At 35.6% G+C, this 27,738-nt stretch overlaps 1 protein-coding gene across 1 annotated transcript in view; it reads right to left on the bottom strand.

The window, feature by feature from the left end:
• The window catches only part of Nbdy (negative regulator of P-body association), a 62,156-nt gene extending 36,759 nt beyond the window's left edge, over positions 1-25,397 (bottom strand). The window contains exons 1-2 of the mRNA XM_021251255.2: positions 25,034-25,397; positions 23,203-23,339 (exon numbers count right to left, since the gene is read on the bottom strand). Coding sequence (XP_021106914.1) covers positions 25,066-25,272 — 207 coding nt within the window. The 5' untranslated portion in view covers positions 25,273-25,397 and the 3' untranslated portion in view covers positions 23,203-23,339; positions 25,034-25,065. The remainder of the gene's footprint in view (positions 1-23,202; positions 23,340-25,033) is intronic.
• Positions 25,398-27,738: the final 2,341 nt, after the last annotated feature.

Here is a 27,738-nt window from a genome sequence, read left to right as displayed (position 1 = left end):
AGTTATCACCTGTATATTATCAGACCATAGTATGATGAAATTGGAGATCAATAGCAAAAGAAACTGCAAAAATTTCATAAACACATGGAAATTGAACAACAAACTTCTGAATAACGAATGGGTCACAGAGGAAATTAAAGAAGAAAGCAGACAGTTCCTTCAAATAAATGACAAGGACAATACAACATATCAGTATATATGGGACACAATGAAAACAGTCTTACAAGGGAAATTCATAGCAGTGAATACTCATATTAGGAAAACAGAGAGAGTCTAATGAAACAACCTGATGCTGAATGTCAAGCTTCTAGAAAAAGAAGAGTAGGACAAACGTATAGGTCATACAAGGGAGGAAATTATAAAGATCAGAGGATAAATCAATGCAATGGAGACTAAGAGAACAATACAAAAAACCAATGAGAAAGGAGTTCATTGTTCGAAAGAATAAACAAAATTAACAAACCCTTCACCATACTTATCAAAAAAAGGAAACAAAAGGCCCAAATCCATGCAATTAGGAATGAAAAGGGTGAAATTATAATAGACCCAACAGAAATCCAGAGGATCACCAATACCTACTTCAAGAACCTATAAGCCAATAAGATGGAAAACACAAAAGAAATGGACAGATTCCTGGATACATATGAATTACCAAAGTTGAAGGAAGAAGATTAAAAATTCTACACAACCCAATATCAATCGATGAAATTAAAAACATAATTAAAAATTTACCAACTAAGAAAGCCCAGGTCCTGATGGCTTCACTGGTGAATTCTGCAAGTCGTTTAAAGAGGAACTACTGCCACTACTGTTTAAACTCTTCAATGAAATTGAAAGGGAAGCAATAACCCCAAATTCATTCCTGGAAGCAAGCACCATCTTGATCCCCAAAGCAGAGAAAGACCCAAATGAAAAAGAGAACTATAGGTCAATCACACTACTGAACATACATGCAAAAATATTTAATAAGATACTGGCATATAGAATGCAGAAGATCATCAAGAAGACCATACACCCTGACCAAGTGGGATTAATTTCAGGGATGCAGGGATGGTTCAACATATGGAAATCAATAAATATATTGCACTATATCAACAGAGGTAAGGACAAAAACCATATGATCATCTCCATAGATGCAGAAAAAGCATTTGACAAAATCCAACATGCATTTATGATAAAAACCCTACAAAAAATTGGAATAGATGGTCTCTACTTAATCTGATAAAAGCCATCTATGAAGAACCAAGAGCAGATAGCATATTAAATGGTCAAAAACTGAAAACCTTCAAAGGAAAATCAGGAACAAGACAAGAATGTCCACTATCACCACTCTTGTTCAATATAGTTTGGAAACATTAGCCATGGCAATTAGACAAGAGAAAGAAATAAAAGGAATAAAGATAGGAAATGAAGAAGTCAAATTCTCATTATTTGCAGATGACATGATACTCTATATAGAAGACACTAGGAATGCCAACAAAAGTCTTCTAGACTTAATAACCAAATTCAGTAGAGTAGCTGGATTCAAGATGAGCACACAAAAATCAATAGCTTTCCTCTCCATGAGCAATAGAGTCACTTAGACAGAAATAGGGCAAACAATTCCTTTCACAATAGCATCCAAAACACTGAAATACCTAGGAATCAACCTAAAAAAGGAAATCAAAGACCTCTTCTCTGAAAACAATAGCACTCTGAAAAGAGAGATTGAAGATGATATCAGAAAATGGAAAGACACCCCTTGCTCCTGGGTAGGCAGGATCAACATAGTGAAAATGGCCATAATTCCAAAACTGCTGTATAGATTCAAGGCAATCCGAACTGAAATCCCAGCACTGTACTCCATAGACCTGGAGAAAACAATCCAAAAATTCATTTGGAACAAGAAGAGACCCAGAATAGCAAAAGCAATTGTAAGTAACAGAGACATGGGCAGGGGGTATCAAAATCCCAAACTTGAAACTATACTACAAAGCTACTGTGATATAAATAGCATGGTCCTGGCAAAGAAACAGACCTGAGGACCAGTGGAACAGATTAGAAGATGCAGAACAACTCCAGATACACTCAGCCACCTCATCTCCAACAAAGGATCCAAACACCATCAATGAAGGAGAGATAGCCTCTTTAATTAATGATGCTGGAAAAATTAGGTTTCAACTTGCCAAAGATTAAAACTAGGCAATATCTCTCACCATGCACTGAACTAAAATCAAAATGGATTAAAGATCTAAATATTAAAACAGCAATGCTGAATTGGCTGGAACAGAGTTTAGGTAGAACTCTTGAAGACATTGGTAGGAAAAGATTTTATGAATAAAAGCTCAGTGGCCTGTGAACTAGTACAAACAATCAACAATTGGGATCTCTTCTTACTAAAAAGCTTCTGCACAGCAAGAGAAACCAGCAACAGTGAGAAGAGATGATCCACAATGTGGGAAAAGAATTTTCACCTGCTGTTCCTCAGATAAAGGTCTACTATCTCGAATCTATAAAGAAGTTAAAAAGATAAGACCTCCCAAATTTAAAGATGGAATCCCAAAATGGGCATCTGAAATGAACAGATATTTCTCAGACAAAGAAGTAGAAATAGCAAATGAACATATGAAAAAATATTCAACATCACTGGTCATTTGAGAGATGCAAATGAAAACAACACTGAGATTCCACCTCACCCCAGAAAGAATGGTTACTATCATGAAATCAACCAATAACAAATGTTTGCAGGGCTGTGGGTAAAGAGGAACTCTGCTCCACTGCTAGTGGGAGTGTAGACTGGTGCAACCACTGTGGAAATCAGTATGGAGATACCTCAAAGAATTAGGAATGGAAGTCCTATTTGACCCAGCTATTCTCCTGCTGGGTATCCTCCCAAAGGAATTAAAAGAATCATACTACAGTGATATATGTCCACCTATGTTCATAGCAGCACAATCTGTAATAGCTAGAACTTGGAACCAGCCCAATTGCCCATCAACTGGAGACTAGATAAATAAAATGTTTTTTAAAAAATGGAGTACTATTCAGCCATAAAAAATGAGAAATTAGTGCCATTTCTAGTGCTGTTTGGTGAAAACACTATCTCTTCCTCGGCTCTTGAATTGAGTCTATATTCTATAAAGTGGTTCTATTTCTAGATACTCTGTTTTATTCCAATGATCTATATGTCTTTTCTTACACCAACACTGCCTTGATTACTGTAGCTTTAGAAGAAGTCTTAAAATTAGGTACTAAACATCTTCCAATGCTGTTTTTTGTCTTTTTTTTTCTAACTTCTCTAGGTCCTTTGTACTCCTACATAACTTTTAAATTTCAATATCCAATTCCTCATTTATAGCAAGTATACACAGACCTGAATTTTTATATATACCTTGTGTTTTCTAATCCTGCTAAATTCAAATACAAGTTCTGGGGGCTCCTAGAGATTTCTTAGTATTTTCTCTGTAGATGATTATTTCATCTACATATAAAAATTTTACTTCTACCTTGCCAATCCTATCCTAATTGTGTCATTTTATTGCTAGACTATTTTGGTTGGGCCTAGGTTTCAAAGTTTAATGGACAGATAAAGAGTAAGCATATCTGCCCTTGTTCCCCACCTTACGGAAAAGCATTGTATCTTCTCCAATCATACAAGGTGTTCTCACTGGAAGTATGGAGTACATGTCTTTAACGTGTTGAGAAGGTTCTGTTCTACTTCTAGTCTCCTGATAGCTTTTACCATGAACAGCTGTAGAATTTAGTCCAATACTTTTTCTCCAACTAATGACAGGATCATATGGCTTTTTCCTTTCCTCTGTTAAAATGATGACTTTTGGGGGTGGATCTTCCAATGCTGAACCAACACTGCCATCCCTATAACAAAACCACTTTCTACATACTGGCAGATCTGATTTCTAATAGTTTGTTTTGTTAAACAAATTTCTATCTATGTTCATACTTTTTTCTTCTATTATCTTTATCCAGTTTTAGGATTAGCACAATGTTGAGTTCCTAAAATGAGGGAAGAAGTGTTCCTTCTTCTTTTCTGCTTTAATTGCTTGATATAATTTATCAGTTAAAATGTATATGAGCCTGCTCTTGTCATATAGGTAGGTTTTCAAGCTAGGAATATACTTTCTTTAATAGGTGCTATTCAAATTTTATATTTCCTCCAGAGTTAGTTTCATTAATTTGTCTTCCAAGGTACTTCTTAGAAGTTGTCAAATTTATTTCAAAACAGATTTTTGAAATATGCTTTCTATATCCTTTTAAATTCTGTAAAATCTGTGGTAATGTCTCCTAGATCTTGATATTGTAATTTAAAAAATGTATAATTGATATTGTGTAATATGAAGAAAAGGTCTGTAGGAGCAGGGGAAGTTGGAGGGGTAGGGGAAAGGGAAAAGAAAAAATATGAGAAAAGGAAAAAAATGGATACAAAGTCTTTGCAAATAGGGAAGGGTGGGCAGGGGAAGGGGAAAAAAAATAAGAATCAAGATACTCATGTAATGGTACAAGATCCCAATGATGAATGTAACTGTATTTTATACCTAAAATGTACCAATAAACAATGAGAGGAAAAAAATGAAAAATTAGAGACACTGATAGCTAAATGGATGCATACTGAGGCAATACTCAAGTGAAATAAATAGGACACACATGTGGAAATATGGAATAGTTTCTCTGGTGTGAGAAATGAAAGTATAAATAAGGATTAAATGGTGTAATAGATAATGTGAAATAGGAAGAAAAGGGGCAAAGAGGAAGGGGAAGTGGGAGGGATTGGGAAAAGGAAAAAAGGGAATGGAATTAATATGAGAAAATGAAAAAATGGAAATGAAATCTTTGTAAATAGGGAGGGATGGAGTGGTTGAAGGGAGGGCAGGGGAATGGGGAAAAAATAAGAACCAAGAGAGATTATGTAAAGGTGCAAATTTCCAATGATGAATGTCAATATATTGTATACCTAAAATGTACCAGTAAAGTTAAATTTTTTTAAGTAGAGAAACAAAAGAGTTAGGACATTTATTTGTAGAAGTAATTCTAGAAGCTGTAGTGGACAAGAGATCAGTTTAAAAACTATTATTGGATCGTGATGTTGAGGCAAATAAGCTACAATCAGAAAAAATATGTTTCTCAGGTTTTCCTTTAATATAAAGAGTCCAGAGCTTTGGGTTCATCCTGCTCTTCTTTTTCTAGAAGCTTGAGGTACAGCATCAGATTAGAAGATGCAGAAACAACTCCAGACTCACTTAGCCACCCCATCTTCGACAAAGGAGTCAAACCCCCTCACTGGAGGAAAGATAGCCTCTTTAATAAATGGTGCTGGCAAAACTGGGTTTCAACTTGCCAAAGATTTAAAACTAGACCTATATCTCTCACCATACACTAAACTAAAAATAAAATGGATCAAAGATATAAATATTAAAAGAGTAACACTAAGCTGGCTGGAAGTGAAGTTAGTTAGAACTCCTGAAGACACTGGTATAGGAAAAGATTTTATGAACAAAACCTCAGTTGCACATGAACTAGCACAAAGAACCAATGAGTGGGGGGCAATCCACTTTACAGTCCCCCTTCTGTCTCTCTTAAGTAGAAGCTTTCTTTCTCTCAATAAATTTTTCCTACTCTTACCCTCCATTTTTCCTAGAATTCATTCTTCAATTTTAGAGAACACAAACTTTCCTTTCGGATATCTAGTTGGTTTTAGAGTTACCTCTCTTCCCCCTATATCATTTTTGGAGGTCTTCCACCAAGATTACCAAGAGGTAAGAGTTTTCTTTCATAGGTTATAACTTTGGTCTTTTTGCTTTATAGATTATAACTTTTGGTTTCATAGGCTCTTGACATTTGTTTCATAGATTCTGGTTTTTGCTTCATATAAATTCTGGCCTTTGTTTTGGCTTTTGTTTCAAATGTGTCTTAATTTTAAATTGTGTGTTTTAAATGTTTGCATTTCTTCTTTTTCTTATGCATTGTCTTTTGTTAAAATTATGTCTTATTCTTGTTTTGTATATGTTGCATTTGGACTTAGTTGCTTAAAAATACTGTAAAATGTATCTCTTATGAAATTGTCTCAGATAAGACAGCTCAGGCTTTTATTTGTCCCTTGTAGAGTACCAAACAGTGGTTACTCTGCCAGCTAGTAATTGCCTTTAGGGCAGCTGCCACTCTCAAAGCAGAGGACAGGTTTCTCCAGTTGCCCTCTGGTGAATCCCCACTCCCATTGACACCAATGGTGGGTGGAACATTAACCAGATAGGCAATTGTGTTCCTTTCAGAGACAGACCTCTGATTATGTGGAAGTAGCAGAAACTGAGGTGACAACTGAGGAGTCATGGTTAGGGCCACTCTGTGGCAGATACCCAAAAGCCCCTCAGAAGAAAATAGCTCCTGACAGCCCATCTGGGTAATCAGCCGAAAATCTTCACATTTTGTCCCTATCTGGACTCCGCAGTGAGGTGAAAGGGGAACTCTGTTAGTGATCATCAGACATCCTCTGTCTCAGAGTGATCTGAAACGATGCCATCAGAGCCCTTTCTTAAGCCTCCATTAAGGGTTGAGCTACAGGTTTGGACTACTTTCTCTACTACTAGTAAGACAAACCTCTAGACAAATGTAAAAGAAAAAAACACAAATCTTTCATAGAGTAAAAACTACCTGAACCTTCTCTCCCACTCCTAGGCATGGTCTTCATCATTTAGGTGTATAGGGGAGAATAATACCTTTGCTGATAGGTTGTGGACTTTGGAACTTTCACTATGGAATTATAAAATGCTATATGATGATTTTTGGATGTTTAATCAGCTTGAGCTTTATTTGGACTTTTTGCCTCTGCTGGTGAGTTAAAAACTCCTCTTTTCTCCAACTTGTTGGGAGTTCATTTGAGAATTCCTTGTAGTCAGACCACTACTCCTTCCAGAAAGTCTGACTAAGGCAACTCGAAATAACTGTTTTGTCTTACACGTAGGGAAGATAGCAATCAGTAACTTGCATTTGTGTTTTTAGTTCTTAACTAGAATATGGGACTGTCTTAGCCAGCCTTTCTCTTCATTCATGTGTGAGTAGGAAGTTGATAAGAGTGCCTTTACTATGTAGATTGTGGCTGCAAGGAGGACCTATGAGTTTCAAATATTTAATTTAAAATGGACCTTAAAGGAGTAGCCTTGTCTTGCTGCTAATAAAAGTTGCCTAGATGACTGGATAGACAACAGAAATTTGTCAGAGTTTTCTCTACCCTAGGGCCCAGGGCAGAATCTCTGACTTACCATCTCTGGTGGTGATCTCTTTTCCAGGAAAAGTGCCCTAATTTGACTGTTGACCTATTTTCCTCTCTCTTTCAAGGAACTAGAAAGCAGTGGTTTAAATCTCTTGGTTTGCAAGCAATGCTTCCTTCTCTAAACATTATTGTTATGGCTGAAGTCAATTGTAACTTGCACTTTGAGAGTACCTACTGGAGTAAGGATATTAGTTACCTAAGGAAGAATAGATTGCATGCTGGTAAAGGGTAGATAGTCCAGTCTTGTTTTATTTTCTAGATCTCTCTCCAGATGGTAGCTACCTACCCTGGAGTGGTATAAACCTTGGAGCACATCCTGGGGAACCGTTAGGGGGCACAGGAATCAAGCAGACTTATGGGAAATCATATTTGTTTCTCTTGTTTCAGATTAGGAACTCTGTATCTGAACCTCTTACTAATTTGGAATACATTAAGGGGCAATTTAGCATTTCTCTACACCCACGCATGGTTTGCCTACCTCCTAAAGCCAACTACACAGAGGAAAGTACTATGATGCTATCTCACAATTAAAATTATACTGTAAAAGAGAGAAAATGGTCAAGTCATCTTATATTGAGATTTTCTTTACATTAAGAAGTAATTCTTGGGCCGGGGATTTAGCTCAGTGGTTTTGTTGCCTGCTGTGCAAGCGCAAGGACCCGAGTTCGATCCCCTGTACCAAAAAAAAAAGGAGAAGTAATTCTTGCTTGTGTTCAAATGTAAATGTGGGCAATAGAAAAATGAGAGACACCTCACCCTTAAGACATGCAGTACCTCTAAGACTGAGGCTACTCCTTGCCTTTTAGAACCTGAGAACAAAATTTCCAAGACAACTGTAAGCCCTGACCACCAGGTGCTGTGGGTGGAGTTTCTAGCCAGCCATAATTAATCTCTATGAGGTTATATTCATCCTTAGCTAAGTTGTACAGGCCCCTCAAAGACAATATCCCCTGCAGGAAATAAATGGCAAGTATGGGATTACCTGTGTTCATGTGTTTTTTTTCTCTCAGTGATCTAAGACAGATCAAATGAGACCTAAAAAAGTTTTCAGATGATCCTGATATGTACATTGAAGTCTTTGGAAAACTTACTCTGACCTATGGACTAGATTAGAAAGATATAATGTTGCTCTTAAATCAAACATTGATTTCTAATGAGAGACAAGTAGTATTACAAGATGCTACTACACATATGATAAATATTATCTTAATTTTGGAAGCTCAAAAGACAGGCAGCCAGGGGAATAACTGGTTCCTACTGGAACACAAGCAGTTCCTATACAAGATACCCATTGGCCTGCCAATCAGATAGGTGATTAAAATAGAAGACATTTTCAGGCATGTATTCTTAAAGGTCTAAGAAACATGAGAACTAAGCCCTTCAGTTATTTTAAATTGTCAACTATTTATCAGAAAAAAGATGAGGACATCCCTAGATCCTGATTTGATAAAAAAAAAAAACTATAGTTTTTCCCAAGTCACAGTCTTGCAATATGTGGATTGTATAGTGTTATGTGTCTCCTCAGAAGAGTTTTCTAGCCAAGACACCTGTGTTCTGCTAAATTTTCTAACGGGGGTAATAATGTTTCTAGATCTAAGGCACAACTTTGCAGCCTTGAGGTAAAATATTTAGGCCTTACTATAGCTAAGGGAACCCAAAGACTGGGGAAAGAAAAAATTAAAACAATTCTTTCCTTTCCACTGCCCATGACTCTGAAACAGCTAAGGACATTCCTAGAAATTATAGGCTTTTGTGGCCTTCACATAGCAGGATATAGTGAGATTGCATGACCCCTCTATGGAGAAACCCATTAGATGGACACCCATATTTTAACCTGGGAACCTGGTTCTGAAACCACATTCAAGAAGTTCAAGCAAGCTCTTCTAAGGGCCTACCTACAGGACACCATTTCAGTTTGTATGTTAATAAAGGGTGAGATATGGCTTTGGGAGTGTTTCGACAAGATCAGGGAGCTACTCAACAGCCTGTAGGGTATTTAAGTCATAAGTTAGATATTATAGAGTCAAAATAATTTATTTTTTAAAAAGAAACCTAAACAATATAGTTAGAACACTTTTATTCTCTTCCAAGGGGCAAAAACCAACAATTTGAGTTCTTTGATTATTGGTTTGATTTTCTGCTTGGCAGTACAGTTGGAGTCAATCATAGCTTTTGTGTCAAGAGACATGTTTTGCTAAGGATTACAGATCCACTCTGGAAAAGCTCCTGATCTTAATTGTCCTTCTACACCTGAGATGGTTAAGATTTTGTTCTTGTGCCATACTTAAAGGCTCTCTGTCCCTTCTCCACTACCCTGACCCTGAGAAATAATGCAGTTCTCAGCAGTGTTTGGTTCAAGGTAATTCTCTCCTCTGTGGCTGCTGGATTTCAAGTCAAAGCTTCCAGAATGGTGAGTTCCTCCTCCCCAGAACCCTTCTAGAGTAAAACTGACCTTCACTTATCTCTGGGCCACATGTAAAAATGGTCTAGGTTTAATCCTGAAACAAAAAATAAATGTAAAAGTTTTAGTTTAGATTTATCTGTCTTTCAGCCCTCAGGCAAAACTAGAGAAATGTAAGAACAGCTAACCTGGCTTTGGCCACTTCCTTGTACCTCTAGTCTGCCATGACTGGACAAGATAAAGGATAAGGGACACCTTAGATTGGGCACAGAACAAGAGGGGTAGATGGGGATGCTTTCTTTTCCTTTGTTTTTTTTTTTTCAAAATGGAAAAACTGTTATAGGTAGACATCTGCAGCACAGCGGTTGGAACCTCGACAGGCCTTCCTCCCTCACTGTTTAAAATTCATACTAAGCTCCAGAGTGTCATCTAGTCCCTTCTACATGCAAACCTGGCCTGAGCAGAACCCCCTAGAGATAGTTAAAATTACCTTCAACAGTCTGTCCCTTTAGAGGAAATAATTAAGTGTGGCTATCGAACAACTATGGCTATCAAGCAACAATGAGAAGCTCATATAGCTGCGTATTCCATTCAGAGAAACCATCAGCTTAAGGCCCATTTTAAAATGGTCTTTGCTTTCCCAGGTGTAGAAGATTTTTATTCCTTTTGATTCTTATTACAAGAGATCTCTGTTAATTGATCTACAAAGTTCTGACTAGTCTTTTTTATAATTATAAAATTATTATAATTCAACTTGGCCAAATACATCTGAGTACACTCTGGTTTATAAAAAAGTTGTCTTATGTGTGTGTGTCTGTCGGTTCAATTTGTTACAACACATACAGCTGTTGTGTTTGAGCTTTTTCTTTTTGCATTTTGGATTTTTTAAGGTGTTTACCTATAACTATAGATAAATATCACTAAAAACTACTTCTCTCAGGTTGCCAGATTATCCAAATAATCCAACTGGTTTTAAAAATACAGTACATATTGTTGTCTATATATATCTCGGGAATTTTTCATTGGTCAAAAGTAATGTGTTAATTGTTATGATCTGGCTCTCACAGGTCATCTAAAGATTTCTTAAGATAATTAAAGACTCTTGGGCTTAGGAAAACCATTGGACAGGACTCCCCTTGGTAAATAAAGGAGTGGCTGCCTGGAAAAAAATTATTACAGCCTTTGTTCACAAAGGGAACCCCAATAATTTCCATAGCCTTGTGGGAAATACATTGCTAAACATATTAATTATGATATGTACACATTGGTCATGGTCAAATGGCTAAGATTTCTGTGGGAAGACAATAAAGTTTTATTTAAAATGCTCTTGGTACAAAACAAAATTAAATGACAAGGGGTTTCACGTAATTGATACTCATTGCTATTTTATGGTGTACTAAATATCATTCATGACTTTTGGGTGTACAGGTCTTCTAAGATATTGTTTATGGTAATGATCTTTTTTGACTCAGGTATCTGCCTTTTTCTTGTGCTCTAGCTACTTGTGATAAGAGGTACCTATCAAGCCAACATGAAGTAACCAATAAAATGATAACTTTTTCTTAAGAACTTATGTGATAGATATGTTATATGTCACCACACTTTAGGATGCTCAGATGCCAAACAATCCAAACAATGTCACACACTAAAATTAGAAGCTAGACATTATGAAATACTAAGGTACATTTATAGGCCAGTATGTATGTTCTCTTTAGATGGCGACCTACTAAACGATAACAAATAAGAGTTTTCTTTATGTCATTTAATTTCTTGTGATTAGACGGAGGTGTTTGTCTGAAAGACTATTCCATACTAAGATGGACATATAAGTGTTATGAAGAAAATGTCATGATTTTTATGCTAGACATGTGTTACAAAAAAGTCCCCATGACTGTCATGCTAAAATACTATGTGTGACCTTTAAAAAATACTATGTGAGGCTTTTGATCTTAAATTTTTCTATATAATGTATAACTGCTATCTGTTAACATTCTGCAGGAATTCAACTAAATGACCATGGTTGGTAAAATAACAGCTTGCTTTATACTTCAAAAGTGCTTGATATTTTATCTATTAAAATAGTTAAGCTCACTGCTCCTCTTGAAATACTTATGTCACTTCTCTTCTGGGTGTTCAATTACTAAAGTTTGGAGACCAAAACTAGAAAGCAACTGGGCTATGAGGACAGGCAATATTTTGTCCCTGGTCCCTCAAGGTCAACAAAGATCTAGGACACAAAGGAACCTTTCCTACAGGATCCTACATCTTTGGTAAGTCACTCAACCTCCTGAGCAGGGAGATTGCTGGGCACCAGAGCACAAATGACCCTCTGTGTGTCAAAAGATGGTCACAAAGAGGGAAAAATCTCCCACATTGCCACTGAAAACAATATGGTCAAGCAAGGCCATGAACCATCCTGATGACTGACACTGACAGAGGTACAGAGAGGCTCTATGCATGGTTCCAAAATGATACCTGAGGAGACTTAACTGACCTTGATAGATAGCAAGAAGTTCATACTGATTGACACAGGTCTCACTTTAACTTGGTCTTAAACACCCAGCAGAAAAGAATAATCAAAAGAGGTATAAAATAATGTCATAGTAATAAAGCTAGATATAAAAAGGGGCTCCACTAACCCCTTCTGGCAGTTTCTAGCTACACTAGTAGCTGACCACAATTATGGATCTTTAGGCAAAAACTATGGTAAAATCTGTAAGAGCTCAGCTAGAGTTTTAAATTTTTTAAGGAAGATTTGTTCTTCAAATTATCCCATCTTCTTATAGCTAAAACTAGAGGGATTTATGACAAAGTATCAGACTTATACATAACCTTTATCAATGAAAGAATCTAAGAGCCAGAAGGTTACATTCACTATTTCAATTTCTAAGTGTGACTTTCTCCCCAACCTGCCCTTCCATTCTAGTGTGCTCATGCTTAGATTATACATGCTCTAATTTCTTAGAGGTTTTGTTTATTCTTGCCTAGAGGCTGCCAAATTCCAAACAGTCATACAAATGGAACCAATGACAAATGTGCTAGACTTCTTTTACCGGGATTTCCCAGATTGACCTTGAAAACAGCTCATAACTGCTAAACTCTACAATATGACTTTTATGTTGGATTCTGAAGTTCCCTGGACCTTCTCCTTATCTTCTTTGTGGGAAGCTATTACTAGTTTCTCCTGGTGGAGACTCTTGTTGACTATATTCATAGCAATCCTGGTGACCTTATAATTTGGCCCATGCATTAAGTGTTTCTTTGGCTTTGTCTCCTCCAGACTCAAACCTATATGGCTACCAAGATGACAGTGCCTGACACCTATCAAGGGCCTTTAGATAGACTCTCTGTGGAGTAACTCTAACTGTTGATGACAATTATGACCCTCTTCAGCTGGAAGTAGCCAGAAAGGTCTTTGGCCTTTGTCCCCTCACAGCAGTTAGGGGTACTTCTTCAGAGTGGGGAATATTGCAGATAGGTAAGTTAATTAGGTATCTTGTATGCAGTTAGACAGGGCCAGCCCTCCAGGAGCCAATACAGCAAGGAGCCAACATGGACAAGAACTGAGGCACATTCTCAGGTTAGCATTATAAAAAGAGGAGTTACTACTTCCCCTGGGGATAGATAGCAGTGATTGATATTCTAAATGGAAAAATTCCTTATACGTGACTTGTTTTCCCATTTGATCCTCCATTTAATCAATATTACCTGGGTGACTTTACTTGTAATCTTATTGGTTGGTCATGGTTTTGTCCCACCTAATATCCACCTTGTAAATTTCACTTGAGTCTTATAGTTTTGTCCCACTTTGTACCTGTCTCACCACATGGTATGGCTGTATAAAACATCTTTGAAAAGAGGACTGAGCGGGCAACCCACTTTCCAGTTACCCTTCTGTCTCTCTTAGAAGCTTTCTTTCCCTCAATAAATCTTTCCTACTCTTAAAAAATAAAAAAAGAATCAACAAGTGGGATCTCTCCTTATTAAAAAGCTTCTGCACAGCAAGAGAAAGCACCAACAGTGAGAAGAGACAACCCACAGCATGGGAAAATATTTTGTGCAGCAGTTCCTCAGACAAAGGTCTACTATCTATAATATATAAAGAAATTAAAAAATCAGATGCCCACAATTTAAATACCTAATCCAAAAATGGGCGTCTGAAATGAACAGAGACTTCTCAGATAAAGAAGTAGAAATAGCAAATAAAGATATGAAAAAATGTTCAACATCACTGGTCACTCGAGAGATGCAAATGAAAACAACACTGAGATTCCAGCTCACCCCCGAAAGAATGGTTGCTATCATGAAATCAACCAATAACAAATGCTGGCAGGGCTGTGAGGAGAAAGGAACCCTACTCCACTCCTGGTGGGAGTGTAGACAGGTGCAACCGCTGTGGAAATCAGTATGGAGATACCTCAAAGAACTAGGAGTGGAAGTCCCATTTGACCCAGCTATTCCCCTGCTGGGTATCTTCCCAAAGAATTAAAAAGAATCACACCACAGCAATATATGTGCACCCATGTTCATAGCAGCACAGTTTGTGATAGTTAAAACTTGGAAGCAGCCCTACTGCCTATCAACTGGAGACTGGATAAAGAAAATGTGGTTTTTCTATAAAATGGAGTACTACTCAGCCATAAAAAATGAGAAATTAGAGATATTTACAGCTAAATGGATGCACATTGAGGTGATACTCTTAAGTGAAATAAATAGGACACATATGTGTAAATACCAAATAGTTTCTTTGGTGTGAGAAACTGAAGGTGTAAATAAGGACTAAAAGGTAAAATAGATAATGTGAAATAGTAAGAAAAAGTGCAAAGGGGAAGGGGAAGTGGGAGGGGTAGGGGAAAGGAAAGAAGGGAATGGAATTAATATGAGAAAATGAAAAAATGGAAACAAAATCTTTGTAAATAGGGAGGGATGGAGGGGTTGAAGGGAGGGCAGGGGAAGGGGGAAAAAATAAGATCCAAGAGAGTATGTAAAGGTGCAAATTCTCAATGATGAATGTCATATTGTATACCTAAAATGTACCAATAAAATTAATAATATAAAAAAAAGTCCAGAAAGGAAAAGAAAAATAAACAATAAAAAAATAGAAAACTGTTAGATCAGAGGAAGATGATCAGGGCAGGGAGAGCAACAAGAGGGTAAACAGAGTAATAGAGAGGATACATGCTATCACATTGTGTTTTATACATGAATGAAAATGTTACCATGAAACCCAAGTATCTGTATAATTAATATTAACTAATAAAAATATCTTATTGATATTTAGAGAGAAATGGTGACAGTCTAAACCAGGGTATGGGGATAGGGTTTTTGGAATGAAAAGGAAGATACTTTCATGAGGTATTTTAAAGGAATATTCATCATACCTTCATGACAGATTGAATAGTGGAGATGAGTGAGAGGAAGGATATAACATGATGCCCTAGCCAACAAGAATAAGGAAGAGTTTTATGGTGCTGTTGGTGGAGTGATGGAGAATTTAGTTTTGGCCATGTTCAATTTGAGGTACTAATAAGGCATGCACAGAGGGTCAGTAGACTACATGAGTGTGAAGTTTGGCAGAAAGTCTTCTGCTTTAGATATAGATCTGGAAGTCATCTCCACTCAACCTACTTCTCCTTTATCTGTTCTTTCTCTATTTTTTTAATAACAAGGATTAAACCTAGGGCTTTCACCCTGAGCTATATCACAATCTGTTTTTATTTTATTTTTTTTGTTTTGAGAATGGGTTTCTGGAAGTCACTAATTTATGCAGGCTGGGCCCGAATTTGTGATCCTCTTGCTTCAGCCTCTCTGAGTACTTGGATGCATCATTTCTAGGTATGCATCATTTCTAGATAATCTAAATATTAGTGGTCCCCAGAATTTTCTCCATAAACCATAAATTTTTCTATGTATGCTCTTTTGGAGTATCACTTTACTTCCTTATTTTCACCAATCATTTTTATACTTTTCTGTTGGTTTTCTTTTCAGTAGTAGGGCATGGACCCATTGACTGGAGCATGGTAGGCAATGCACTAACAATGAGCCATACTTTAAGCTCTGATTATTTCTTAATCTATTTATCTGGTCAAATCTGTTGCAATCTCTGACCCTTACTTGCCTGCCAGAAATCTCCATCTAGCTCTTACTAAAAATATTGAAAATCTACTCCTTGTCTTGTATTCTATACCTCAGATAGTAATTTCACCTCATACTGAAGCAAGAAACTTGAGAATTATTTCCTATTATTTTGTCTCCCTTAGAAGTCCTATCTATGATGGTCTTTTGGGATGTCAACTGGGCTAGGCTAGAATTCTCTGTTATTCAATCAAACAGTATGCTAGGTGTTGCTGTGAAGCTATTTTGTAGATGTGGGTAATATCTATAATTAGTTGACTTTAAGTAAGGGATATTCTTCTAGATAATATAGGTATAGCTGATGCAGTCAGTTGATAGACTTAAGGACAGAACTAAGGCTTTTGTGAAAAAAGAAATTCTGATTATAAGCATCACCTTCAACCTGTGTCTGAGATGTCCAGCCTGCCCTTCCTGAAAGACTACTCTGTGGATTTTGGACTTGTGTACTCAATCCCCACAAGTCAATATACTGCAATATTGTGTCTTAATATGTGTCTCCTACTGGTTTCTTTGTTTGAACCATGCTTTATATCCCATCTAATTAATGATATTTCACAAACTTTTCTAAATCTACTTCTCTGTGCTCCATCCCAACTATCATTACCTAAACTCAAGCTTTTATCACTTCTGTCAGAGTTTTCATACAACATCTTAATTGTCTTATTATCCCAATCTCTACACTATCTTCCCCATGGCCACTAGTACAATCTATATAAAGTATAAATGTGAACACAATAGTCTCTTTACAAATCTTAAATGGTTGCCCATTTCATACAGATTGATCTTAAGCCTACTTAGTATAGCACAAAAAATGTTCATGTTCATGCTCCAATTTGCTGATCCGGCTTCATCTGTCCACTCCAGAAAAACTATTTGATTGCCAAATCTACCTACATTTCCTTGAAGAAGAGCCTGTCTTAAATTCTATAACTTTGGTCATTATATCCTCACTACTTGAAATTCTATTTATCCCTCTACCATTACTCATCCTAACCAGATACTTAGGCTCCTTTTTTTAAGACTCGGGTAAGATACTCACCCATACAAGAAGCCATCCTTGGCACTTCAATTTACTTGGTATGGCTTATTGTGCTCTTAACACTGCACCAATCTCTATCCACAGATCTTACCAAATAAGTTTATGAACTTATTTAATGAGTTAAGAATCTTATTTTTATAACCTATTTTATAGCCTTGGTGCCTGAAATTTAATAGATGTTCAATTTAATAGATGCTCTTTAATAATTTGTTGGTTGAAGAATGGATGGATTATACACTGAGTGTAGGTAATGGCTAGCTGCTAATAATGATATCCATGGAAAGTAGGAAAATGGCTATCCAAATATGTAAACACCATAATTCCAACAATTTGTGAGTATGCTGCTTTTCAAGGGGAAAAGAACTTCACTGATGGGAATAGGTTAGGAAATTTGATGTACAGATTTTTCTGGATTATGTAGGAGGTACACTCTAATTACACGTATACTTAAAAGAAGAAGATCTCTCACTAGCTGAGTCTAAGAGATATTATTATAAGCAAGAAAATGGAGATATTCTGTCTGAGAGGGATTAAATCTGTCATTGTTGACTTTGAGCATGATGGAAACAAACCACAAATCAAGGAATACAAATGACACCTAGAAGCTGGGAATAGCCTTCAGCTGACAGCAAGGAAACAGAGATAACAGACCTTCAGTTGAAAAGAACTGAATCCTGCCAACAATTGAATGAATAGAATTCAGATTCTCCCCTATAACCTCCAGAAAGGAATGCAGCTGGCCAACACCTTGATTTTAGTCTGAAATGAGACTTACATCAGACTTCTGAACTACAGCACTATAAGATAATAAATGTATTAAGCCCCTAATTTTGTGATAAATTATGGGATTCATCATGGCAGCAACAGAAAACTGATATAGAATCCATGCAAGATAACCTGGCGTACTTCTCAAGAGAGAAAAAAGATTAGATGATATGCTAGCAGATAAGGAAATAAGGTTACTAGGAAAGGAATTTGCTCATATTTGTGACTTTGTTCTTTTTCCCTTTTTAATTCCTCTTTTTATTAGTTTGAGACAAAGTGTTGCTAAATTGCACAGGGTAGACTCAAACTTGTGAGTCCTCCTACCTCAGCCTCCCAGAGTACAGAGATTAAAGGTGTGTGTAACCACATCTGGCCTCTTAAAAATTGATCAATCTAAAGTAGCAGGAGAATGTCCTTATGTAATGAGAGAAAGAAAATGTGGCCAAGCTCATAGAAAAAAAGAAATGTTTAAGGAGACTCTGCACATGAAGCTGTTTAGAAAAATATAACACTTTTGTGAGGCAGATAGACAAGAAGCCAGGCTAAACAGATACCCTGAAGCAGGAAAATATGATGGGAGAATAAATATGAGAACTCCCTATAAGAACTCCCTTTAATGAACTCCCTTTAATGCTAGACACTTCTGCAAACAGGTAACCTAAAGGAGGAATGTGACACCAATTATAAACTGTTATTCCAAGTATAATTATAAACTATAATTCCAATTCTAAACTATAATTCCAGCTATAAACTATAATTCCAGAGACAAAAACCAGAACTATGTGTTAAAGTGGAAGCAAAAAGTACCCACCTAGCCATCCATAAAAATCATCAAAAAACACCAATACCTTTGGGATAAACCAGCAATTGTTGCTTCCTAATGTGATTCAATAGTAATGGTAGTACATTACCTATGTAGTGTTCTTGCTAAAACTGCTTCAATTAGTCATGAGGAAACACATCAATCAGACAAGTTTATATTGTGAATGTATACAAGATAGCTCCTGGAATCATCAGAAATGTCAATATCATGAAAAATTAAAAGCTTAGCATGTTATTATACATTTAAAAAGATTAAAAGATCAGGATAACTAAACACAATGTATGACCCTTGACTGGAATAAACAAATAAAAAGGTATAAAGGATGTTGCTAGGAAAATTGGAAAAATTTGGTATGGACATTATATTACATAGTGTTATCAATGTTAAATTTCTCTTGCTGTAATAATACCCTTGTTCTTAAGGGATGCATGATAAAAGTGTTTAGGGATGAAATGTCATGTTATCTGCAAGTTATTTTCAAATAGTTCAGCCAAAAAAAGTGTGTATGTATGTGGTTTTTATTTGAGAAAGTGAAAAACCATATACATACCAAAGTATGTATTGATGAATACAAATTGATGAATCTGCTGGAAAGACATCTTTTCATTTTTCCATATGGTTGAAGTTTTATAAAATAAAATATTAATGAAGAAAAATAATATTTAGATACATAAGGTTTATCTTTACTGCTAGTTATAAATCTGATAAATTCGGAGACAAATCAATACATTCACATTTTCTGAAAAATATAATGAAGATAAAAAAGTGAGTAAAAAAAAATACCATTCGGACAAAAGAAAAAGAAAGCTTGTGTGACTATTTTAATAGCAAACAAAATGAATTTCAAATGCCAAAAGATAAAGAAAGGTTACTAAAAATGAAAAATGTACTTGTTCTAGACTTCTATGCACATAATTACAAAGCCTCAATTTTACAAAACAAAAAATGATAGAAATGCAAGAATTTGAAAAATCCACAATCACTGTGGGAGATTTTAAATTTACCTCTCTCAGTAACTAATAGATTTGGCAAAAAAGTATTAGGGATATAGAAGATTTAAACACCACAATTTACATGTTGAATGGATATTCACAGAACCCTGCATACACACATGAAACACTATTTTTTTATCATTGTTCTCTAGGACCGAAGACAAATATTTCAACAAAGAGTAAGTAATTAGTATCATATAAAAAAGCTGTACTCAATGAAATTAAATGAGAATCAATAACAGTGTTAAGATAAAAAAGATCCATATGGCCAAGCCCAAGTTTCTAAATACCAACAATCAGTTCCACAGTCCCACAGAGAAATGTTTAATGGAGTGAAAAATACAAGATGAGCATTAAATTAAGGAAGAAAAGAAATGTTAAAGTAAGTCAAAGTATCTGTCAAGAATAGCACATATCAAAAGGACAGAAAAAAACAACTTGAATGAGCAGCCCTGGCTAAATCTGAGCCAATTTGAGCATTAAAATAAGTATTAATGGCAACAGGTTATTTGTGAAATAAAGTAAAAGGTTTATGTCCAAATAAATACATAGAGAAAAACCTTTTCCTGAAAGTACAATGTAAACTATTATATGTAGTAAAAATGATGATGTTTGAGAATTATTATTTTGTACTCATCATAGTAATAATTCAGTCAAGAATTTTCAAGGGATGCAAAAACTATGGAAAATAGTTTGATGAAAAATAAGACATTTACATAGTTTCAAATTATTTACAGTAAAATTAGTAATTGCATAGACAAAAATAATAACCTAAGAATGGGTTGATCCAGATAATACCCACCATTTCAACCAAGCAATCAAAGTTAACATTATTCCTAATGGACCAAACCACCAGGTGGCACCAATGCAATACCCTGTAAACACCTCAACATTGCTTCTGTGATATTTCTTTCAATAAGCATAAGCAAAATATGAAAATAAGGAAATGGCACAAAAAGTTGAGGCACATTCCAAAAAATAATTGGCCTAGAAATATTTATCAATGTCATGAAAGCAAAAGAAGAGTAGAAGAAATGTTCAAGACTAAGGACTGGAAAAATATAAAAACTAAATGTAATGTATCATCTTGGACCATAACTTCAATCAAGAACAGAAAATAGATATAAAAGACACTGGAACAATTGGTGAAAATACATTATGACATAGATAATAATATCACAACAATGTAAAATGTCTTGATTTTCATACTTGTACTAAGGTTATGCAAGAGAAAGTCATCATTCTGAGAAAACACACAATGAAGAATTAGAAGATAATATTAATACCTGTAAATTACTGTCAAATGGGTGAACAAATGAGGGAGAAAAAAAGACAGTGATAAAGCAAATGTGTCAAAATGTTCATGGGCAAACCCGAGTAAAGTGTATCTGTGAGTTTTTTTAACTATGCTCACAATTCTTTAAGTGAAGAATTAAATCAAAACAAAATGTATAAAGACACAAGCATAAAAATCAGCAATGTTGTTATCAATAAATACCATAACCATGCATTTGCTATGTATTTAATGAAATTAAAAGTTTTATATTGTCAAATTCTATTGGGAGTAGCAGCCAATATGTAATTTTTTATTATGGTGAAAGATTAAAAAGTATTTTAAAGTAGAAATAAGATGAAGTTTAATTCTAATTTGGTTAATGATTTTATAATGTGATTTTTTTAAAAGGAGGCTTACAGGTTTGGACATTCAAAAAGTAACTCGGAAGTCAAAGAAGAAATCATAAGAAAAATTAGAAAGTAATAAACATTGAATGATAATAAAAATATTACATATAAAAACATGTAAGAGACAACCTACAGAATAGGAAAAAAAACCTTTGCCAGCTCTTCCTCAGACACAGGATTAATATCTAGAATATATAAAGAACTCAAAAATATTACACCTCCAAAATAAAAGACCCAATCAAAAAATGGGCAAGTGAAGTGAACAGACATTTCTCAGAAAAATATAATTGATCCATAAACATATGAAAAAATGCACATCCCCCGCCATTAGAGAAATGTAAATTAAAATGACAGTAAGACTTCATCTTATACCAGAAACAATGGCAATCATCAAGAAATCAAATAATAACAAATGCTAGTGTGGCTGTGCTGAAAAAGGAACCCTTTTATATTGTTGGTGGTAATATAAACTAGTATGACTGTTATGGAAATCATTACGGTGAATTCTCCAAAAACTAAAACTAGAAGTTCCATTTGACCCAGCTATTCCTCTTCTAGCTGTCTTCAAAAATGAGCTAAAGATATCATATTACAGCAATACATGCATACCAATGTTTATAACAGCACAATTCATAATAGCTAAATCATGGAAACATGCTATATGTCCATCAACAGTTAAATGAATAAAAAAAGTAGTATCTATACATAATGGACTACTACTTGGCTATAAAGGATAAATTCAAAACATTTGTAGGAAAATGGATACAACTTGAAAACATAATGTTAAGTACAATATATCAGACACACAAGCTTAAATACTGTATGGTTTCTCACATTTGAATTATCCAAAGTACAAATGAATAGCAAAATAAAACACTGATGAAAGGAAACAAAGAGATGTATCTTTTCAAATGGGAAGGTGACCAAGAGACCAAGGTTGGGGAGGTGTATAAAGATTTAAGAAGCATCATGTACATGTACCAACTATTCACAATGAATGTAGTCAATATATGCTGCAAACATGAACTAAAAAAATAGAAATAATCATGAAAATGCAGCAAGGGGATTTAGAGATGGAGGGAGGGAAGTGGGTGATGAGGGGAAAGGGAATTTTTAAAAAACCAAGATATGTGAAGTACATATCCCTACTTCCGAAGATGAATGTAAACATCATGTACTGCAAACGTGTATAGTACTAATAAAATAAATTTTTTTTTAAATGTGAAATTCTTCTAAACTGGTAAAGAAAAATTTATAGTCCCAAATTCTTATTTTTAAAAAGAAGATAGAAAGTTAATGAACTAAGTTAGAAACAAGAAGAAACCAAGAAGAGAAATATAAAAGTAATTGGAAAAATTATTAAAATGGAAAACAAAGTGTTCAATAGTAAGGCCTGACAAAAGCAAAAGCAAGAAATATATTAGAAAATTGATTATTGTAACTTATTAAACTCTCACACTGTTATAGTAAATTAAAGGAGAAAAAAATATGATCATGAAAGTAGATATAAAGAATTTTGTGAAAAAAATCCTATACCTATTCACAATAAAAACTCAGACCAGGAATACAAAGGCACTTTCTTAACCTAAAAAAGAAAATCTAATTAAACAGAAGGCGAAACTCAAAAAATTCAAGATCAACACAAGTAAATGCTCTACTATTTTTATTTCTCCTTGTACTGAAAATCTTAGCTAGCACAGCAAGATATGCTTTTAAAAAGTAATAGAAAGGAAATAAAGGCTATTATTCACAATGCAATTAGCAGATAATCCAAAATAATGTATAAATTATAAGAGTGAATAAAATTCAAAAAGCTACAATATATAAAATCAATATATAAAAGTACCAATCATGTTCCAACTAAACAGCAACAATTTTTAAATGTGGTTACAAAGAGTCATTTTACAGTGGCATCAAAACCTAAAAAAATACCTTGCAGATTACATTAATATTATTAGGTGTATATGGTTTTCTATAATGTAGAAAATGGTTTTGATTTTATCAATGATGCTAGCTTTCTGTTTTTTTACTTTGCAACCTGCTTTAATGTGTCACAATCAACTGTCATTCCTCTTCTTAATAAAATTTTAATAAAGAGATTACCTTTAAAATCACATCTTCTAGGTGCTGGACATCAGAAAAAGCAGGGTAGCAGTGTAATTTATCCTTATTGTCTTTACTGGATGAACTACTTTACCAATGCACCAAGGAAATGGAATCATACTGCAATCCCTTGAATACTGAAAAATAGTAAAATAAAGAAAAATCATTTCTTCTGTTATTGTAGATCCCTACTCTCTTCAATTCCTTATTCTTCATTCTGCTCTCATGTCAATGACATAGTCCTACAACAGTTGTATGCATGGTATTAGAAGGAATTTTTGGCATAGCAATTTAAACTATAGACTCTGGAACCAATTGTTCTGAGTTCAAATCCCAGCATAACCACTTACTGCCACATAACTTGTAGCAAGTTAAACTTCCCTCACCCTATATAAAACTCTTCAGTGGAATTTTGTGATTAAATAAACTAAAACCTACAAAACCCTTTAGAACAGTGTCTGGCACATAAAAATATTCTCAGTAAAAATTTGAATCACTAAAATGAAATTATGTAGCTCCCCCACTTCTTTCCCTACATAACCTTCTTCATTTTCTAGCTGAACATTGTTCTCACTAAGACCTATAGCTCCACATTTCATTACTCTCATTAGAGGTAAAAATGAGGGAAGTAAGGCTTTATGGAATGACAAGGAGATGCTTTCAAGTGAAATGGAGTTTCTTCTTTTTCTTTGCACTACCACCAAACCTGATGTTCAGAATGCCCATGGTTTTCAGTGTTATCCCTGCCTTCAGTAAGTCATTTAGATAAATATATTTTATTCCTGTTATGTACTAGCCATATGTCTTGGTCATACATTCCCTGCAATTCCCAGCACTATACTTTCCCATTGCAAGGGCTCCATAAAAGTTTGTTGTTACGAATGAAGAAAGGATGCCTTTCTACAACATTTGGGTAAAATTTGTTTTTATTTCTTGCATTCTATAAATTTCATTTAAATGGATGATTGCTTTTCTAATAGTGAGAATTGATTCCTAAAATAAAATTAATATCACTTGCTTGAAAATCTTCTTTGGCTTCCAGTTTATGGTATAAACTGCATAACATTTAAGGCTGTATGACATTCTATCTTCACCTTAGTCCTTTGGACAGAGTCACAATTATAGCAGACTGTTCCCATAAAAAGTCTTACTATGGGGCTTTTGTTCTGGAAACCTAGACCTAAAAAAGCATTCCACCTCTCTCCATTTGGCAGATGTCACTCATGCTTTAAAATCAACCCAAAGTTCCCTCTTCCTGTTTAATGATTCATTATGGCACTTGAATTTGATTATCATGTGTAACTTTTCCTAAACTTATTAAATTCTCTCACCTTACACAGAGGTACTTCTGAAGGCTCACCTTACAATCCTCTCCATTAGCAGTGTTGGGCCTAGGCAGCCGGCCTTCAATACATTCTTGTTATTTTTTTTGAACGAGGCATTTTTAAATGGAACAATTTCAAACATATATGTAATTAGAGAGCAATATAATAAACCTCCACTCATACATCACTCAGTTTTAATTTATGAACTGATGAATATTCAACCATGGCCCCATAGTACTTTCAAGTAAATCAAAATATTTAATTCTATTGATTAAAAAATATAACATTTGCAGCATTTGAAATATTAAAATAAATACTTAATTCTCTTAAATATCCATCATGTCATCCAAACATGTTCTGTGAAAGAGCTGTTTAATGCTCATATGTTCTTTCTTCTATTTTGAAATTGTGGAAAGAACAGGGAAATGGGGAAGATGAGATCTGGAAAAAATGTATAATTAAGTTTCAGAGACCTTTATTTCCTGTTGAGAAAGAAAGAATCTGACCTGGTTTAGGACAGGAAACTCCACGTATTTCACTACTTTTCCGGAGGAGGAGGGTGCGACTTCAGACCGGCTGATGCAGGAGGAGGTGCAGGGGGGAGAGTGGCATTACTGCCGTTAGGAGTTCCTTCTGGATAATCCCACCGCGGAGCAAGGAGGCAGCGCTTTTTTGGAGGCTTGGCTTCTCGCGTGCTTCCAGGTGGAAGCGTAGATCTCCCGGAGGGACAGGCTTGGTCTTCCATAAGTATGATAGGACCTAGGAGTCAGTTTTCTCCACTGGGCCCCAGAAAATCAGAGACCTGAGATGGCGGCGGATCCCCTCCAGGCACAGAGCAGGCTTCCTCCGGGTTTCTCTCTTACCGTATTTCCTGTATCCAGAGATGTATATCCCCTAGCTGCCTCCACCCTCTACATACCGTACCACGCCCACCAGCGCCCCTCATACCCCGTCCCATTTTAACGTTTCTACGAGAATACTTTTAAAAAACAATGCGTATATTTAATATAATGTTCTTCATAGCGTCCCGCCCACCAAGTGTAATTAAATTCATCGCAAGTATTATACAATCTGTGCAACAAATGTTTGGGAGGATCAGGTGGGTAAGGTAACCAAAGAAATTATTTAAGATCATTGCAACCCAGTTGCAGATGCACATTATGGAGCCATAAAACTAGCTACAACCACTTAAAAAGCAATATACAAACCTGTTGACTAGCGGCCTAGAGTGCAAAATAGCGCCACTGACCATGGAAAATTGAGTATGTAAAATAAATTCACCATGTCATAGAATACAAAATCACTTTTTGCATCATATTTTAAAATTTTGTAATAATTTAGATAACTATTTTTTTTCACATTTCAACATCTAGGAACTCTCTGAAACCTGACAATTGATACCACTGGGTACTTTGACTGGCAACTTTTTTTTTCTTAGAATTATGGAAAATAATGATTCATTAACTATTGCTGGTATGTTATATTCTATGGTATATGGTAAGTAACCGGAACAAAGTGCAATGTAACTTATAAGAAAACGCTTCTGGTCACTATCATTATTCAAATCGCCTTAATATTTATGCACCTTTGGCTGTTGGGACAATCTAGACCACACTTTTTCAGCACTACCCTCAGTGTTTCTTAATTTAGAGAGTTCAGTCCTTAATATCAAAAGAGAACTGGTTTTCAAGAAGGTGTGCTATGTAAAGCTCTGTGGTCTTTAAGTAATTAATTAAATTCTTAGCACTTGGGTTTCTGGAGCTTAATTTCTTCTTTGTGAAGAAATTGCCATAATTAGGGGTAATATGCTTAAATCAATTACTATCATAACAACTTCTCATCTCCACCATCACTATCCTCCTTCAAGTACAGAGCACATACAGCCTTTTACACAAATTAGATACTCCACAAATATTTGGGAAATAATGGGAAGTAAATGACTTTGTGGTTTTGTTTCAGATACTAATAATAACAACTGAAAATTCAGGTGTAGCAGCAGCTTAATGAAAAGATGTGAAGAAATATTGAGAGAATACTTTCAGAACTAGAAAAACAGTTATTACTAGATATAATGACATGTAAATCAGCAACATAGAGGTAATAGCTGAAGTCATGAGTATGGATAATATTTCCAAGAGAAAATGTAAAGATAAATGGGATAAAAACAGAATCTTGAGTAAGGGCCAAAGAGAAGGCTGTGGCAAAGGTTCTGTAAGAGGAGGATCACAAGTTTGAGCCCAGCCTGGAAAACTTAGCAAGATCCTGTATCAGTATAAAATGAGCTGGAGACACAGCTCCACGCACAACCCTGAGTTCAGTCCCCAGCACTAGGGAAAACAGAAGTGCCATGTGGATCTACATTGGAAATTTCCTGCTTCCATGGGGAGGAGACTTGTAATGAAATGAAGGCCTTGTGGTCTTTTGGGAGCAGCGCACTCATGGTTATAAATTAACTCACAAGTATCCTTTGCATGGACTTTTGGAGCACCAGAGAGTCTCCGCTGGTAACCCTCAACTCTACTGAATTATAAGAAATGGTGGAGCCCCTCATGGACCCATGCTACAAAGGTGTATCCCCATAACTAACAAACCAGGGAAGGTGGTGTGTCCACAGAACACTGATCCCACCAATAGCGATCAGTGAAAGAAAAGGAGAAGAAGTGGAGTAATAGGAGGGGAAGGAAGAAGAGAAGGAAGAGATAAAAGAGTGGGAGAACAAGGAGTTTCACGTCAAACAGGATAAGGACAAAGAGAAGTGGCACCCTCATGATACCAGGGATGTATTTATGGATCTAGTTTAGGGGTCTTTCAGTGAGTGGTAGCCTACCGAAGAAATGAGAGGGTCACACAAGAGGAAAAGGGTGCTATCATCTGCCTCCCTCCCTGGGAAAGGACACAATACTGAGAAGTTTCTTTTGAATGGGATGTCTCTTGAATGAGATCAAGGGTTCTAATCTACCCAGAGACCTTTAGGAACTACAAAATGCAAAGGCAAGGTCTGAACCATAATCTTGCAAGGCCTCCAGCTCACTGCAAACACCACAGTGTCCCACTCCCACAAATACACACAAACACACACACACACACACATACACACACCTATACCCCAAGGGGAAGAAACAAATGGACACAGGGATGGGAGGTGAAGGTGAAATGGGCAGGAATGGGACTCAAAGGTGATGAGAATGACACAGATTATGTTTAAGGCCCT

Source organism: Heterocephalus glaber, unplaced genomic scaffold (assembly GCF_053883595.1).
Source record: "Heterocephalus glaber isolate CG9 unplaced genomic scaffold, H.glaber_assembly_v1.0 deba00000936, whole genome shotgun sequence".
Lineage (NCBI taxonomy): Eukaryota > Metazoa > Chordata > Mammalia > Rodentia > Bathyergidae > Heterocephalus > Heterocephalus glaber.
Note: the sequence above shows the minus strand (reverse complement) of the source record. Positions and strands in the feature narration are given on the sequence as shown.